Genomic DNA, 18548 nt, shown 5'->3' on the forward strand with positions numbered 1-18548 from the left:
CTAGGATTGCAGATATAAGCCACTGCGCCCAACCAAAATACCAAAATATTTTCAATCTGTAGTTAGTTGAATCTGAGAATGGGAAATTCACAGATATGGAGATCCAACTGTGTATCAGGACACAAACTAGGCAAAAGGAGGTTAAGCTCTACTGCTTCTGACTTCTAATCAAAAATTCTCTCAAACCCTTCTTTCAGAGGGCCTCCCACTTGCCATGAAACAGAGGTGAGGGTGGAAGGACCACACAATCCAGTATTGTTCTGTAATCACAAGGATCTTACAACCAAAACAATTAATTTTGCAAGTTCATCACTTAAGTCTTTATATTACTACCAAAGCTAAGTCTTTTCTGCCGTTAGACTTCTGCTGTTAGAAATGTTCTTTTTTTTTTTTTTTTGAGACGGAGTCTCCCTCTGTCGCCCAGGCTGGAGTGCAGTGGCGCCATCTCAGCTCACTGCAAGCTCCGCCTCCCGGGTTTACGCCATTCTCCTGCCTCAGCCTCCCAAGTAGCTGGGACTACAGGCGCCAGCCACCTCGCCCGGCTAGTTTTTTGTAGTTTTTAGTACAGACAGGGTTTCACCGTGTTAGCCAGGATGGTCTCGATCTCCTGACCTCGTGATCCGCCCGTCTCGGCCTCCCAAAGTGCTGGGATTACAGGCTTGAGCCACCGCGCCCGGCCGACATGTTCTTAATGATCTCAAATACTTAACTGAAAAAACTTAAGTCTCCACAATTCTGTAACTTTGAGAATTATAAAGAACCTGTCTTTATAAAGGGTTTATTTACCTTCCAATTGTCTTAGATCCTCATCTACACCCATTTTATTCATTTAAATAGATAAAAAAAAAAAAAAAGGCTTCGCAAAAATAACCCTCATGTGTTTATGCACATGACAGGCATACCATTATATGGGGATCTAGAATCTGTGCAAACTACAATCCACAGGCTAAATCTGGCCCACCATCGTTTTTATAAATCAAGTTTCACTGAAGCACAACTTCAACCATTCATGTGCTCATACATTTGTTCATTTGTTCAGTATTGTCTTTGGCTGCTTTTGAGCTACAGTGGCAAAAGTGAGTAGTTGCAACATAACCACTTGGCCTGCAAAGGCCTGAAATATTCACTGTCTACCCCGTTACAGATAGTTTGTTCATCCCTATAGGTATATACCAGTTAATTCCCTGTGGACATGAGGTAGACACAGGCATTTTTTTTGAACTGTCATTTCAAGAGAATTATAAAAACTAGAAATAATTTTGCTTAAACACACTTTCGAAAGGCAAGGAGAATTGCAGATCAAATGTCTAAGAAAAAAGAAAAGTTCTTTTCCAAATGATTTAACAACCTGCTCATGACTGTACACTAACCATACTACAGTGAGGTCAAGCACAAATTGTTTAGCATTTTTTAAAGCATAATAAATATACAGACATCAGTGAAATTATTTTATTTCAATAACCCCAGAACATCAAGGGTACCTAAGGCCAGTTGGTGCTAACTGCAGAAATCATGTTTTGCCCTTAATTGCTATTTCAGAAACTGATTAACACAAATAGTCTCAAGGTGTTCCTTCTAATTAGAAAATTTATAAGCTTTAGTCGATGACTATCCATTTGGCTAATGGTGTTGTTATTCCATGAGTCCTTGGTTTGAATCTTCGTAAATACAGGAAGTTTCCCGCCAAAATTTTTCTCTATACTTGCTAAACAGAAACCCCAAACATAAAATACTCAAAGGCGAAAAGGACAAAATGATATAGATTTAGATCCAGATCTAAATATAGATCTATAGATCTATCTATCTAAAATCTTTTGGAAGACAATCTGATGTGAAGAAATCTGGAGAATTTTCCCTAAGCGTCTGGGACAAAAATTAAAACCAACTGTATATATATATAAAACTTACTGTATTCTTATTTAGTGAAATTCAGTAAGAGCCCAAAATAAGGATCTCCACATTCAGTAAAGCCTTTTTATATAAACTAAAAGGTTCACTAATGTCTCCACCAGGGAACCAGGCAGTGAGAAACCCAAACTCCTGTGTTTTCTCTCCTCTCTGGGAAGCTTTATTTCCTTCGGGCAGAGTGGCCTCTGTACGAGTGGCTCAGAGCCATCCATCTTCCTCCCCAAATCCTATTACCAAAATGCCTTTTAAACACTCAGGTAAAAGCGTCTAAATGACTTTCCTTAGGGCACTCCTATGTGCATAAATTTACGGGTGACTAGGTGGAGCAAAAAGGAATAAAACCGCTTCCCAGAAGACAATTTTCAACATGGGACGCCAAAATCTGGACAAAAACGTAAAGGCCCACTTAAAAGGCTTCTCCTCTGAGTTTAGGATGCTCATTTACAAAGAGCAGGTCCACTGGTTCCTGGAGAAGGACCTAGAAGAAGGGTCCCGACCAGGGTGGGAGAGCAGGCGCAGAGCAGACCCCGACGGCCGCCCAAGAGGCGGTAGCGGGCGCAGGGCTGGCAGGGCAAGCGCAGCAGGCGGAGGAGGCCGCGGGCCCCGGGCGCGCACTCACACAGGTGGCGGGCAAAGCTGCGCGGGGTTCCGAGGGGCCTCGACCAGAATCGGCAGGAAAAATGCGGGCAGAGTTAAGATGACCAGCGAGTAGCGGAAAGGGGAAGGGACGGTGCGGGGAAAGGCATGCGACGGGAGCGGGGTGGCTTCTAATTTTCCTTTCTCTCTCCTCCAGTAACTCACCAAGGAAATCTCACTGAGAAGACGGGGAAAATGAAAGGAAATGGGGAAGCAGTTTCCACGAACCGCTAAAGCCGCCACAGGAGACAGAGCACCGTACCTCCGGCTAGTTCCCCGGTCCCGCCCCCGCGCAGTGGACTTTGCCTGTGCCTGCTGCGGCCAACGTACCTCCGCTCCACGCCCACGCCCGGAGCAGCCTAGCGCAGGGCACGTGACCTCTTCTCTCACTGTAGCCTATCCAAGCACTCCGAGCTCCTCGGGCTCCTCCCCTTCCTCGTCCCGCTGGCTGCCTTGGCCGTGCGTCCGTTGGTCTCAGCCGATGGCTCCGCCCACACCGGGATTGGGGCCTGCTCGCAAAAACGTTATTGTGAGACGCCTGCGCACTAGCTGCGCTTTGTTGTGTCTGCAGTAGGGTTTTTCCTTTTCCCCAGATACACAGAGATTAAAAGAGCACAGTTTTTAGGGGGACACCATTTTCACCCCGTTAACTTTCAAAGGCACGTAAAAACAATGGCTTCCAAATGAGCTTCTCTAGTAGAAGGCGATACAGAAAGAGGGAAGACCTAGTTTGCAGTGCCGCGGTCTACTTCCTCGTTGCCTAGTAACGGTTTCCACGGCAACAGCACAGTCAACGACGCTTAGCAATCCCGGGAGAAATAGGGTGTTTTCTTCCCGAGAGAGGACTGCTAAGAGGGGGTAAAAGGGGGGACGATGTGAAGGAGAGAAACTGTGGTCCTTGAGAAGGCGAAGAAGAAAGAAAGGGGAAGCAGTGAAGAAGGACAGAGATACTGGGACAGGGAGAAAAAAGCTGAGAATAGCTTTTAAAGAGTCATTTGGTGACCATGGATCCAACGTGCCCTTCTGAGTGCATTTATAACCTCATACCCAGTGACTTGAAGGAGCCTCCCCAGCCTCCTAGGTATGTGGATAAGCAAAGACCATCACTTGAAACAAGAATGGGGAATAGTCAGTATTAATTAAACATACATATACTGGGATTTTTAATAATAAAATGTATTTATGCCTCGATGAAGTAGCCTTGGAGGATAACTTGTTAGAGGAAAGGTCAAAATATCTAGATATTTAGCATCTCACAGTTTTACAGAGAGGGCAGTCCGGCGCTGTGAGGTGACCATTTGATTATATTACACTTAACCTCTTATTAATACTGCATATGATTATTGTGTAATTTAATTATACGTGATATGTATACAACATAACACGAAGTTTCATGTTGTTGAAAAGAGAAAAATAACAATTCTGTTATCTTGTTCAAGTATACTTGATGTTTGGGTTCAGAAGTTCGGTGTTGTATTTCTAACTGCACTACTTCTCCCTCTCTAATGGGATAGTACTTATCTTTTCCCCCAAGATTTTTATGAAATATAAATTTACATTTGCTCTTGAACCTCAAGTTTTTGATCAGTGAAACGAAATATCTACTACTATTAGGCAGTTTCTAAGGACTTTTTCAGATCTAATGGTTTAATGGAAGGAAGACTTGGTGGATAGATAATGAACCAAAAAATATGTAATTGAATTGAAATTTTACGTACGTCTTAGAACCTCTTATATTCTCCAAATCTCAAAAACGTGCAAAGGAAGCACTTCAGTTACTCCCATCTGTAGGGACTTCTTAGAACTTAACTTAAATCTAAGGGAAGCAAAGAAAGTAGTGGAGAAAATCTCAGCTCTCCTAGGACTTGAAATGTTTCCTGTCTTTTACCATCACCCTTGTCGATATGCAAGTCAAAACCACATTTAAAAAGGACTGGACTGAAAATCAGGTCTAGCGATTAATTGTCTTTGTGATCTTGCATAAAGTTTCATTTGTTTACTGATCTGTGAGATAAATGTACTAGATAATATCCAAGGCCCCTTTTAGATCTAATGGTCAATTATTTTTACTAGTATTAGGGTAATAGCTCAACAAGTAGGCAGCTTCTTCAACTTTAAATATTTGATTTAAACTAGAGCAGTAACTATTATTACTTTTCCATCAGCATATCAAAATCTAGAGATTGGAAAGAGGAATGTAAAGTAAGTTATGGCACGGTTGCAGAATTTATGAGTAGAGTTCAAATTGTCTATTGTTGAACCAACTTTTGGTTTCAAATTCCTGCATATTACACGAGATAAAACTCCTCCTCTCTGTAACACATTGGTAGATTGTATTTCTATAGAATATTGAATTTGAGTGTTATTTTATTAAGTAGGTACTCTGTTCTTTGGCAAATTGAAAAGTTTTACTGCATCTAGACGATTTTTTTTTCCCGAAAACATTTATAGGAACAGTCTTTATTCATTTGGCAAGCATTAATGGAGCCCCAATTATGTGTATAATATTGCACTAGTATATCTGTTCTTGGTGCTGTTGGAGTGATAGCACAGACTTCTTGGTTTTACTATGAAGAAATGAGTAGAAGAAAGATTTTTGATGGGAGGAAATAGAGGCACCCAAATGTGATGCCACAAGAATCATTTCTGTTAAGTTAAAAAGTCAATTTACACTGTCAAGATTCTAACAACTGCCTGCCTTTTGATCTCCCACGCCTCACAGTTTACAGTCTTTTTGGGGAACTGAAATATGAACACTAAAATTTATCATTGAAAACCCTAATGAGAGATGAAGATACTGAGAACTTAGAAGATGAATGTATGTGACCAAAATCGGATGAAGGGCACTTTTCTGCAGTTGAACTATTGGCTGAGACTTAAGTTATGAAAGTCTCAAAGCCAATGGGAAGTCATGATTCAGCTTTCAAAATCTGAGTTACTCATGATGCATAAGATGGTTTTCAAGATTTTCACCAAATCTGTCACCCTTTTTTTTTTTTAATTAATTTTCTTTGAGACAGAGTTTCACTCTTTTTGCCCAGACTGGAGTGCAATAGCGCCATCTTGGCTCACTGCAACCTCTGCCTCCTGGATTCAAGCGATTCTCCTGCCTCAGCCTCCCGAGTAGCTGGGATTACAGGCCCCTGCTACCACGCCCGGCTAATTTTGTACATTTAGTAGAGACGGGGTTTCACCATGTTGGCCAAGCTGGTCTTGAACTTCTGACCTCCAGTAATCAACCCACCTCTACCTCCCAAAGTGCTATGATTATAGGCATGAGCCACTGTGCCTGGCCTATCACCCTTTATTGATGTCTGCAGTTATTGAATATCTCCAGTCATTCCCTCTTTCCATTTCGTTTAAAGCAATATTCCAGTTATGGTCTGAACATTCCATGAAACCATTATCTCCTTTGCATAATTCTTGGCACAATATTTTCATCCATTCAGCCTAAGCTTCCATAAGCATTTTGACAGTCGTGTCCAACTGTTGGCTCACATTGAAATATCCTGTATGGATTTTGACTAAGGTTGGTCTCTCCCATCCTCTAATTATGTAGCTGATTCCTTTTTATCTCAACTCATTAATCTATGGAGATCATTTTGAATTTGAATCTTTTATACATTCTGTTAACCATTCTTCCCAGCTTTGTGTCATTTGCAAATTTAATAAGTATGTCTTTTATATCTCTTATCTATCATTGAACATGGTATATTAGTCTGTTCTCACACTGCTAATAAAGACATACTCAAGACTGGATAATTTATATTTAAAAAGAGGTTTAATTGACTCACAGTTCCACATGACTGAGGAGGCCTTACAATCATGGCAGAAGGCAAAGGAGGAGCAAAGTCACATCTTACATGGTGGCAGTCAAGAGAGTGTGTGCAGGGGAACTCCTCTTTATAAAACCATCAGATCTCATGAGACTTACTCACTATCATGAGAGCAGCACAGGAAAGACCCACCCCCATGATTCAATTACTTCCTACCAGGTCCCTCCCATGACATGTGGGAATTACAGGATCTCATCAATTCAAGATGAGATTTGGGTGGGGACACAGCCAAACCATATCATTCTACCCCAGCCCCTCCCAAATCTCATGTCCTCACATTTCAAAACCAATCATGCCTTCCCAACAGTCCCCCAAAGTCTTAACTCATTTCAGCATTAACTCAGAAGTCCACAGTTCAGTCTCATTTGAGACCAGGAAAGTTCCTTCTGCCTATGAGCCTGTAAAATTAAAAGCAAGTTAGATACTTCCCAGATGCAATGGGGGTCCAGATATTGGGTAAATATAACCATTCAAAATGGCAGAAATTGGCCAAAACAAAGGGGTACAGGCTCCTTGCAAGTCCAGATTGTAATAGGGCAGTCATTAAACCTTTAAGTTCCAAAATGATCTCCTTTGACTCCATGTCTCACATGCAGGTCACACTGATGCAAGAGATGGGTTCCCATGGTTTTGGGCAGCTCTGCCCCTATGACCTTGCAGGGTACAGACCCCCTTCTGGCTGCTTTAATGGGCTGGCATTGAGTGTCTGCAGCTCTTCTGGGTACACGGTGCAAGCTCTTGGTGGATTTATCATTCTGAGGTCTGGAGAACAGTGGCCCTCTTCTCACAGCTCCACTAGGTGGTGCCCCAGTGGGGACTCTATGTGGGGGGCTTCCACTCCACATTTCCCTTCCACACTGCCCTAGCAGAGGTTCTCCTTGAGGGCTCTGCCTCTGAAGCACATCTTTGCCTAGACATCCAGACATTTTGATACATCCTCTGAAATCTAGGTGGAGGTTCCCAAACCTCAATTCTTGACTTCTGTGCACCTGCAGTCCCAACACCATGTGGAAGCCTCCAAGGCTTGGGGCTCGCACCCTCTGAAGCAATGGCGTGAGCTCTATGTTGGCCCCTTTTAACCATGGTTGGGACTCAGGGCACCAAGTCCCAAGGTTGCACAAAGCAGCAAGGCCCTGGGCCCAGCCCATGAAACCATTTTTCCCTCCTAGGTCTCTGGGTCTGTAATGGGAGGGGCTGCTGTGGAGACCTCTGACATGCTCTGGAGACATTTTCCCCATTGTTTTGGCTATTAACATTTGGCTTCTCCTTATGCAAATTTCTGCAGTTGCCTTGAATTTCTCCTCAGAAAATGGGTTTTTGTTTTCTTTTGCATCATCAGGCTGCAAATTTTCTGAACTTTTATGCTCTGCTTCCCTTTAAACAAAAGTTCCAATTCCAAACCATATCCTTGTGAATACATAAAACTGAATGCTTTTAACAGCACCCAAGTCACCTCTTGAATGTTTTGCCACTTAGAAATTTCTTCCACCAGATGCCCTAAATCATCTCTCTCAAATTCAAAGTTCCACAAATCTTTAGGGCAGGGGCAAAATGCCACCAGTCACTTTGCTAAAACATAGCAGGAGTCACCTTTATTCCAGTTCTCAACAAGTTCCTCATCTCCATCTGAGACCACCTCAACCTGGACTTTATTGTCCTTATCGCTATCAGCATTCTGGTCAAACCCATTCAACAAGTCTCTCGGAGTTCCAAACTTTCCCACATCTTTCTGTCCTCTTCTGAGTCCTCCAAACTGTTCCAACTTCTGTCTGTTACCCAGTTCCAAAGTCGCTTTCACATTTTTGGATATCTTTATAGCAGCATCCCACTCTACTGGTACCAATTTATTCTATAAGTCTGTTCTCACACTGCTAATAAGTACATATCCCCAAGACTAGGTAATTTATAAAGGAAAGAGGTTTGACTCACAGTTCCACATGGCTGGGGAGGCCTCACAATCATGGCAGAAGGTAAAGGAGGAACAAAGTTACGTCTTACATAGTTGCCAACAAGAGAGTGTGTTCAGGGGAACACCTCTTTATGAAACCATCAGATCTTATGTGGCCTATTCACTATCCCAAGAACATGGGAAAGTGTTCAGCATGGGAAAGACCCACCCCCATGATTCACTTACCTCCCACTGGGTCCCTCTCACAATATATGGGAGTTATGGGAGCTACAATTCAAGATGAGATTTGGATGAGGACACAGCCAAACCATATCACACGGCAAGTGCTTTATACTTCACTAGGCTACCAGACACCTCTCTCTAGGCTGGTAGCAATACTTTTGAGTATTCAGTCACCAAAGTGAACCTATTAACTCTTCTTTCTCTACCTTATCAACAAGGATTTAACAAGATTCTCCGCTAACATCAACATGCAAATTATTATGTCTAAAATATTTCCCTAATCTATTTATCAAATAATCTTATTTTTTAATTGATTTTCGTTTGTGGTGACCTGAAACTCCAAATGGCCTTATGCAAATTGCTTCTCTATGAATGTAATAAAAATTCTCTCTACAACTCTTACAGAAATTGTCATCAGGCTCAACAGTGTAGAATTTCTGCATGCATACTTTTTGAAAATGAGAATATTTAATGCAGTGAACACCACTAGTTTTTGTTTAACGTGGTTCTGTTTTTCATTGTGATTAATTGTAACACATAATCAGAGTTTCATTTTTGGAGCTTCCCATTCTTCTTGGACTACCTTCTGCTTTATGCAGTGTCAATATTGTTAACACTTATATGTTCTGAAGTCTTTATAACATCTCTTTGTTTAAAGTATGGTTATGTATCTGACTTTGCTGAGAAATCTGTTCCTTGACTATTAGGAACTCTTAGGTGACATGATCATTTTCTTCTGATCCAGTTTCTTGTCTTACCCACTTTGCTAACTAATTACAGCCAAGAATTTAATCAAGGAAAGCAGTAACCCTTTTAATTAACTTATATTCAAAGAAAGTCTAGACTATTCCAAAGTCTCTTTTTGTTTGGCATGATGACATTTTATGCTAAAATTCCCATTGCTGCAATATATGGTCTCTGAGTATTATGATTAGTGTTAGTAACTATTTTAGTGTTTTAAGTGTTTAGTGTTAGAATTTAAGTGTTAGAATGTGTTTTTCATCTGGCTAGGCACTCTCTGCAGACCCACAATAATACTTCTCTTCATCTCTTACATTTTGTCCAACTGCCCTTCTCATGCTTATGTATCTCATATATTTATATTTATTCATATTATGTTTTATATATACATATATATATATCACAGGCACACAAATGAAGATGTGTTATAATTAATAGAATTACCTGAAGAATGTAGAAGAATTGAAGGCCTGGAAAACTATGTGGTTAACAGGGTAATTCAAAGGGCACCTTTCCCTTCAGGCATATGGATGAGGGGACAGACAACCAGATACAGATTTTTTTTCAGCAAGGAACATTGCAGCTTCCATCTGCATTTACTGGCTTAATGTGTATTTTGAATTACTGCCTCTAATTTAGAAACCTATATATAATGTAACGTGGTAAAAGGTATTAGCACACTTCTCTGGCATTTCATATATATGCAAAAATGTTGAGAGAAGAAAATATGACAACAACATTTCTTAAAATCAGTTGCCAAGGAAATGTGTAAGTGAGCTTTTGTGAATGTTAGACTCATTTTTTAGATTATTCCGTTACAGAACAAGGTTTAATATCTTAAGCAATACTAACAATATATTGTATATGAGAATTCACTTTTGCAGACAGGGAAATATGTCAGTCTGTTATAACTACCTAGACATGATGATTCAAATTTTTACAGACTGTGTCTTCCAGAACACAGGTAAAATCAAGTAAAGTGTTAAATAGTTTCAGTTTTAAAACATTTTATCAGGATGGATATCCAATAATAATCATAACCACAAGAATACTATTACTATCAATAGCAATATGTTCAATGTATTAGAATTTAAAACATGCCAGTTATTGCTCTTTTCACAAGAATCTTATAGGATATGTAGTAGTATCCCCTTGTTACAGAAGAAAAATCTCAGGCCCAGAAGTTGAGGCAATGATGAAGAACAAGGGCTGAGATGGAGACACAAATCTAATACCAAAGCTCATGACTTTAATTGGTTTGCACAGTCTTTTAGCTTGAGTCAATTAAACAAACTGAGCCTTTTTTGTTTCAGTAACATCTATAATTGTTTAGTTTTTGATAATTTATTGTATATCAGATACTATTTGGTGTTTATACACAACCTTGTTCTAATGCAATGAGATGTTTTGATGAGGCTATCAAAGCAAATGAGAAATTTATGATAGAATAGTAGAGTAAAGCTACAAATGAGGACCTACATGAAATGTACACTTTAAAATCATGTACATTTGCTTCAAGTCTGAAACAAATTTGACCCTATTAGTTAAGCAGCCAGCCCACAAAGGAAGAAAGATGCTTCCCATGCTTCTTTAAAATTCAATTACACTCTAAGTCACATTGTCCAAAGACAAAAGCAAAGCAGTAGCCAAAGAGGAGCACACATGTTCTTGGTGTGCTGCCACAAATACACTTCCTCCAGGATTCATGGAGAGAGGAGACCATGTGTGTAATATAATAAAGATTTCAGCCGCACTTTTTACACTAAATCTACTAAGTTTCATAAGTCTAATATTGCCCTCATTATAGATTAGTGTCCCAGTACGATAACATAACTTAACCAAAGCAGTTTTGGAGACAGCAATGTGTTGTACTCTGGGTGTGCAGCTATCTGGCTGTATAGTTTAATTCAAGGATAGATTTTCCTGCTATCTAGATCAGAACAGTATAACAGAAATGTAATGAGAATCATATATGTAATTTAAATGTTTCTAATAGTCACTTTTAAAAGTAGAAATAACAGGAAAAATTTATGTTATGTAGTTTATTTAATGCAATATATCTAAAATACTATGATTTCAGCATGTGGCACCAGCCACATTTCAAGTGCCCAATATCCACATGTGGCTGTATTACACAGCACAGATGTAGATGAATACATTAACTACATAGTCTTTTGATATTCCATGTATTATTTCACTCAACAGCTTGTGAGAGGTATTGAGCAGCACTAAGATCATCATTATACTCAATGACATATGTCTGTGTTGTCAAGTAAGTGCAGAGCAGAGCTATGACAGACAACCAGGCTGGGGGAGGAATTGGCATCCATTTTTGAAAATTTAGTTACTTGATATAGACATGAGCCTGAATTGAACACTCTCATTTCAAGTCTGTAGGAGGACTTAAAGGGTGTCTGTGTACATCTAAAAATTCTCCTCAAGAAATAATTTGGATAACTTTCTAGCACAGCCTAGGTTCCAGAGTTCAGACTTCCACACAATAGTGTAATGCTGCAGTAATACTGGCCAAAAATTGAAAAAGAAAAGTTGTTAATCAGATGCCCATTTTGCCCATTAGAGGAAAAAAAATCTCAATTAAGCACTTTCAAACTATCCCAACTTTTTGGGCAATATCATTTATTTGTGTGCCCTTTAAAATAAATGGTTTTAAAAATATAAATCTACTATCTTAATGATGGGACTTACTACATGGTGATTATTGGCAATAAAATACAGTTTTGATATATTTTTTGAAGATGACAATTTTAGTTTGAGAATAACTTATCTTTAGCCCGTATCTAATAATTCTGATAATAAATAGAAAATAGAGCCAATTATCCATCACACTGCCTGACTTCAAACTATACTACGGGGCTATAGTAACCAAAGCAGCATGGTACTGGTACAAGAACAGACACAGAGATCAATGGAACAGAATAGAAAACCCAGAAATAAGACTGTCCACTTACAACTATCTGACCTTTACAAACCTGACAAAAACAAGCAATGAGAAAAGGACTCGCTGTTCAATAAATGGTGCTGGGAGAACAGGCTAGCCATGTGCAGAAGAATGAAACTGGACCCCTTCCTTTAACCATATACAAAAATTAACTCAAGATGGATTAAAGACTTAAATGTAAAACCCAAAACTATAAAAATCCTGGAATAGAAGCTAGGCAATACCATTCAGGACATAGGCAAAGATTTCATGATAAAGATGCTAAAAGCAGTGACAACAAAAGCAAAAATTGACATATGGGATCTAATTAAACTAAAGAGCTTCTGCACAGGAAAAGAAACCATCAACAGAGTAAACAACCTACAGAATGGGAGAAAATTTTTGCAAACTATGCATCTGACAAAGGTCTAATATCTAGCATCTATAAGAAACTTTAACAAATTTATAAGAATGAAACAATGCTATTAAAAAGTGGGCAAAGGGCATGAACAGACACTTCTCAAAAGAAGACATACATGCAACCAACAATCATATGAAAAAAAGCTCAACATCACTGATCATTAAAGAAATGCAAATCAAAACTACGATGAGATACCATCTCACACCAATCAGAATGGCCATTATCCACAAGATACTGGTGAAGTTGTGGAGAAAAAGGAACACTTACTGCTGATGGGAGTGCAAATTAGCTCAACCATTGTGGAAGACCAGTGTGGTGATTCCTCAAAGACCTAAAGATGGGAATACCATTCAACCCAGCAATCCCATAACTGGATATATACCCAAAGGAATAGAAATCGTTCTATTATAAAGACACATGCATGCCTAGGTTCATTGCAGCACTATTCACAGTAGCAAAGACATGGAATCAACTAAATACCCATCAGTGATAGACTGGATAAAGAAAAGGTGATACATATACACCACAGGATACTATTCAGCCATAAAAAAAGAATGAGATCATGTCCTTTGCAAGGACATAGATGTGTACATGTAAAAATTCTCCTCAATAAATAATTTGGATAACTTTCTAACACAGCCTAGGCTCCAGAGTTCAGAGTCCCATGCAATAGTGTAATGCTGTGGTAATACTGTCCTTAGCAAACTAACACTGGAACATGAAACCAAATACTGCTAAATTCTTACTTAAAGTGGGAGCTAAATGATGATAACACAGGGACACATTGAGGGGAACAACACACACTGGGGCCTATCAGAGGGTGGGGGTGGGAGGAGAGAGAGGATCAGGAAAAACAAGTAATGAGTACTAGGCTTAATACCTGCGTGATGAAATAATCTGTCCAACAAACCCCCGTAACACATGTTTACCTATGTAACAAATCTGCACATGTATCCCTGAACTTAAAAGAAAATAGAGCCAGTTATCTAATAAAGTCACCATTAGATCTTTATAATAAAACCACACCATTCAGAAAATGGAATAAAATGCAGCTATTTAACAGAAAGAATAAGCTTTATGTGTATTAAGATATCATACTATATTACGTTTTTAAAATCTGGTTGCAATTCGTACAAAAATAGAAACACAGGCTTGGCACGGTGGCTCACATCTGTTATCCCAGCACTTTGGGAGGCCAAGGTAGGTGGATTACTTGAGGCCAGGAGTTCCAGACTATCCTGGCCAATGTGGTGAAACCCTGTCCCTACTAAAAATACAAAAATTAGCCAGGTATGGTGATGCGTGCCTGTAGTCCCAGCTACTCAGGAGGCTGAGGCACGAGAATCATTTGAACCCAGAAGGCAAGGTTACAGTGAGTTAAGATCACACCACTGCACTTCAGCCTGGGCAACAGAGCAGACCAAAAAAAAAGAAAGAAAGAAAGAAACACTGAAATTGAATTTATTCTGGAAAATTTGTTGGAGAGCTGGAGGAGACCTAGATTTTAATTTACTTATTAATGTTATTTTTGTAATTTGGAAAATATTGTTTATGTAAAATAAAGTATCTTGTTTTCTATAATGGACAGGCTTTCAGTTCATATACCTACACAAAAATATATTGAATCATGGGTTTACAAATTTAAAAGAGGTGGGAGTAGAGACACCTTTTTATTACCCCAAATGAAATTATTTTCTTAATCACGAGACCGTATCTGCCAATCCCAACTTCTATGGGCATTTTAAGGCACAGATTTGGCTTGAACATTATTTCTTGAAAGTATCTAATGAGCTCATTCAGTTTGGACTATAATTGATTCCCAGCCTTTAAGTTCAGGATTGAGGCAAGGCTCCTAAAAGGAAAAAAACAATAATGTGTCTCCAAATAAGTTTATCTACATAAGGAAGAAGATAATACAAGTTGTTACACACACTATCGCTGAACTTTTGCTTTCAACCAAAGATGGGATTTATCTTCTCGACTTGAATAACCAGAACACCAGAAAAAAATATATGAAACAATAGTTATCAGACACTGAACAATAGACAACACAGAGCAGTCATCCATAAGAGAAGAGAAACAAGTGAGGCAAACCCTACGATTGCCCCAGCATACTCTCTGGAGAGAATTTCCAGGCCAAGATCCTGAAGGAAAATTAAAACAAAGCCTAGGAGTCTCCCTGAGTTAAGGAGACAGAACTCAGAGTTTGTGAAGGCCAAAGCTGCTAGAATTCACAGCACGGAGTACCAGAGAGGAGAGCTGCATAGAGACAGGACTGTGGAAATACGAACAAGGATTTCCCTAAAGTCTTTGGTTGATAGCACATGTATGCAATGAAACAACCAAGGCCAAGGAAATAACCAACAGAAAGCAGTAGTGCCAGGTAGTTCGTGTTCCCACCAGCCCAGGTGGAGACACCTCCTAATACACAGAGCATTGAGTAGTGAACTCAGAAGTATATTGCCTCAGTAGTGGGGCCAAATTCAAAATAGACTGAAAGCACTTGTGGAATTACCCTAACACTTAAAGCAAGCTTTAAAATGATCACCTTGTTTCCAACTATCATAACTGAATCCCAGAAAAAGGCTAAGGAAAAAATTTAAAGAACACCAGAAAAGAGAGAAAGAAGAGAAAAATTCAGCAGCAAACAATGTAAAATTCACAATGTTTGGCATCCAATCAAAAATTACCAGGCATACAAAGAAGCAGGAAAATATAATGCATAACCAAGAGAAAACATAGTAAAGACAGATATAGAAATGACCCAGATGAGAGAATCAGCAAAGAAGACCTTAAAACAGTTATTTTAAATATTCATCATGTATTCAAAAGGTAGAAGAAAGCATGAACCAAGTTCGGGAAAGAAATGGAAAGAAAGATCCAAATCTAACTTCTGACCATAAAGAATACCATGTACAAAATGTAGCTATAAGTAATAGACTGGATTAACAGCAGCTAAGACACTGAAAAAAAATTTAGGTGAATTTGAAGACACAGTAATACAATGCAAAATGAAATACAGAGAAAAAATAGACTGAAAAGGAAAGCAGAGAATCAATGAGGCTTGAACAATATCAAGCAGTCAAAGAATCATGGAAGAAGAGAAAACGGATGAGGAAACAGAAGAAATATTTGAATGAAGGTTAAAAATTTGTCAAATTTGATGAAATCTCAAAATCCAAAAATCAAGAATCACAGTTAACCCCAAGTAGAAAAAAAAAATCATACCAAGAGACATTATCATCAAACTTATTAAAACTATTAATAAAGAGAAAAAAAGTTTAAAACAGCCAGAGGAAAAAAAGAAAAATTATATAGAAGAAGAAGAAAAAAGGACAGCAAAGGTATCATTAGAAACAATGGAAGCCAGAAGTTTAAAAAGGTCCTTTATGGAGAAGGAATGGTATCAGTTGGTAATATGGGTTTATACAGCAGAATAAAGAACACTGGAAATGGCAAATATATGTGTAAATATTCAAGATTTTTTCAAATATATTTAAAATATAATTATATAAAGGGAACATAATCACAATCATTTAGGGATTTTTATACCACACAGAAAAGTAAAATATATTACAACACTAGGACAAGAGTGGGGTTGGATGCAAGTATTCTTTTGAAGCTTCTCATACCATATGTAAAATGCTATAATATTACTTGAAAGTAGGCTCTGATAAGTTAAACCTGTATACTGGAAAGCTACAGTTTCCACAAAACCAAACAAAACAAAACAAAAAGCAAGATAGAAAGAATGAGCAAGGGGATATGTAAAAAACAGCAAGCTGGAAAATTTAAGCAGAAACAAATTTTTAAAATCACATTAAAAGTGAATTGTATAAACATACTAAACAAAAGTAATTGTTGGCTGAATAAAATTTCTATGCAGTCTATAGGAAAACTCAGACAAGTAGAAAGTCCAAGAATGGAAAAACATATACTATTGCAAATCAAAGGGATGCCTGAGTAGCTACCATAATATCAGACAGAGTAGAATCTAAAGCAAAGAATTTTAAAAGGAATAAAGTATGTTGTTTTATAGTGATGAAGTGATCTGTTTTTCAAGAAGATATAACAATCCTAAATGCTATGCACCTACAAACAGAGCTTCAAAATATGTAAAGCAAAAACTCTTTTAATTGAAAGAAGAAATAGCCAAATCCACAATTACAGTAGGAGATCTTAACATCTCTTTTTCAATAATTAATAGAATAGACAAAATCAGGAAGGATACAGTACATTTGAAGATACTTTCAGTTTGATGTAATTGTCATTTATAGAACACTCCAGCCAACAGTGGCACAATATACTTTCTTTTCAAGTGTATACGTAACATTTACTAAAATAGAACATACTTTGTGCTGTAAAACAAATGTCAGAAAGTTCAAAAGAATTGAAATCATACAAAGTGTATTCTCTAACCACAATGGAAATATATCTGAAATCAATTAGATATCTGGAAAATCCCAAATCTATGAAAACTAAACATGTATAAACAAACTTCTAAATCAAAGAAGACCTCAAAAGTATTAAAGTTCAAAATAAAAAACCTAAACTTGTACCTTAAGAAAGTAAAAAAAGAAAAACAAATTAAAACCAAAGTAAGAAGAAATAGTAAAAATAAGCGCAGATATCATTGAAATGGAAAACATGAACACTGAAAAAAATCAATGAAATTCTGGTTCTATAAGAAGATTGATAAAATGAATAGACTCCTAGCCAGACTGATCAGCAGAGAGAGAAAGAGAACACAAATTACTAACATCAAGAAGAGAGGGGTGACATCACTATCAATGCTACAGATGTTCAAAGGATAATAAGGAAATACTATGAACACTTTTGCCCTAGCACCTCTTTCTTAAAGCAGAGCTTCCATCTAGTTTTTCTAAGCCTGATGGACAGGGCTCAGGTAAGTATGTTTTATGATTATACTTCTCCATATGAATATAGACGTAAATAAATTAAAAATGTAAAATTTAGACTTTAAGTAATTTTTACTAGAAATATAAATGCTACAACTTTTTAAGTTTAATTTTAGGTACATATCCATTTTTAAGGCAACTGTAAAAGATGACATGCAAAAAGCTAAAACTGCAATGAAAACTATGGGACCAGCAAAAGTTGAAGTACCTTCTCCAAAGGATTTCCTAAAGAAACATTCAAAGGAAAAAACTCTACCACCCAGTAGGTTTTATCATGCTTTCTTTTTAATATTAAAAGCTTTAGCAAGTGATTTAACTATTATTGTATTGTTGATGAATATTAAACGTGTACAAGTGATAGCAGCTTTACCTCATATTAAACAGAATTTGACTAGGAGAAAGTGGAAGTAGAGAATGGAGTAGAAAAAGAGAATGGAGAATGATAAATTGCCCCCAAAATAGACTTTTGATTGGGTTTGGACTATCCATTGAAGCCCACATGCCCCACCATCTTAGTCCCTAGCTGTGGGGCTTCAATTATAAACAACAATTATAGGAAGATTCAAGACCCCAGAGACAGTATCTGACTAATGGGCAAGATTGCCCAGCATCTAAACTCTGTCTGGCCTTTTCTCCAACAGATGAAAATTACAACCATTACTAGCAGTTGTTGAAGCAACTACTAGACTCACTTTTGAGTATAGGCTTTTACTCTCCCAGACCTCTAAGACCAACTGGACTGTAATGAGTTAGATGTAATGGAGGAGGTTTCATGAATAAGTGGTAGAACCAGCTTAGGGCCCCATGCCTATTTTAATGCTATACTCTTGCTGTACTAAAATTTTTAAATTTTGATCAGGTAGTCTTGTGTTTTTATTTTTTACTGGGCCTCAAAAATTATAGAGTTGATCCCAGTTATGGAGTCTATTGAATGATTTCAGGAAAGAAAGCTATCAGGGAAAGGGAGAGTAGACGAAAATTGATCTGTGACAGGTTTTCATGGAAGCAATTTCTTCAC

General features: G+C 38.1%; 2 protein-coding genes across 6 annotated transcripts in view; one reads left to right on the top strand and one right to left on the bottom strand.

Annotated features, from left to right (window-relative positions):
• The window catches only part of THNSL1 (threonine synthase like 1), a 10367-nt gene extending 7444 nt beyond the window's left edge, over positions 1-2923 (bottom strand). The window contains exon 1 of one of the 3 annotated variants that reach the window (XM_023223261.1): positions 2875-2923. The gene's annotated coding sequence lies outside the window, so the exon portion shown is untranslated. Of the gene's footprint in view, positions 1-2709 lie in introns of all 3 variants that reach the window. The other 2 variants (XM_023223259.1, XM_023223260.2) reach the window with 2 other exon arrangements.
• Positions 2924-3330: 407 nt separating this feature from the next.
• ENKUR (enkurin, TRPC channel interacting protein) overlaps positions 3331-18548 on the top strand; it is a 32307-nt gene continuing 17089 nt past the window's right edge. Inside the window, exons 1-2 of one of the 3 annotated variants that reach the window (XM_023223262.2) lie at positions 3331-3625; positions 17647-17792. In XM_023223262.2, coding sequence (XP_023079030.1) covers positions 3549-3625; positions 17647-17792 — 223 coding nt within the window. In that variant the 5' untranslated portion in view covers positions 3331-3548. Of the gene's footprint in view, positions 3626-17635; positions 17793-18548 lie in introns of all 3 variants that reach the window. The other 2 variants (XM_023223263.2, XM_023223264.2) reach the window with 2 other exon arrangements.

Source organism: Piliocolobus tephrosceles, chromosome 9, assembly GCF_002776525.5.
Source record: "Piliocolobus tephrosceles isolate RC106 chromosome 9, ASM277652v3, whole genome shotgun sequence".
NCBI lineage: Eukaryota > Metazoa > Chordata > Mammalia > Primates > Cercopithecidae > Piliocolobus > Piliocolobus tephrosceles.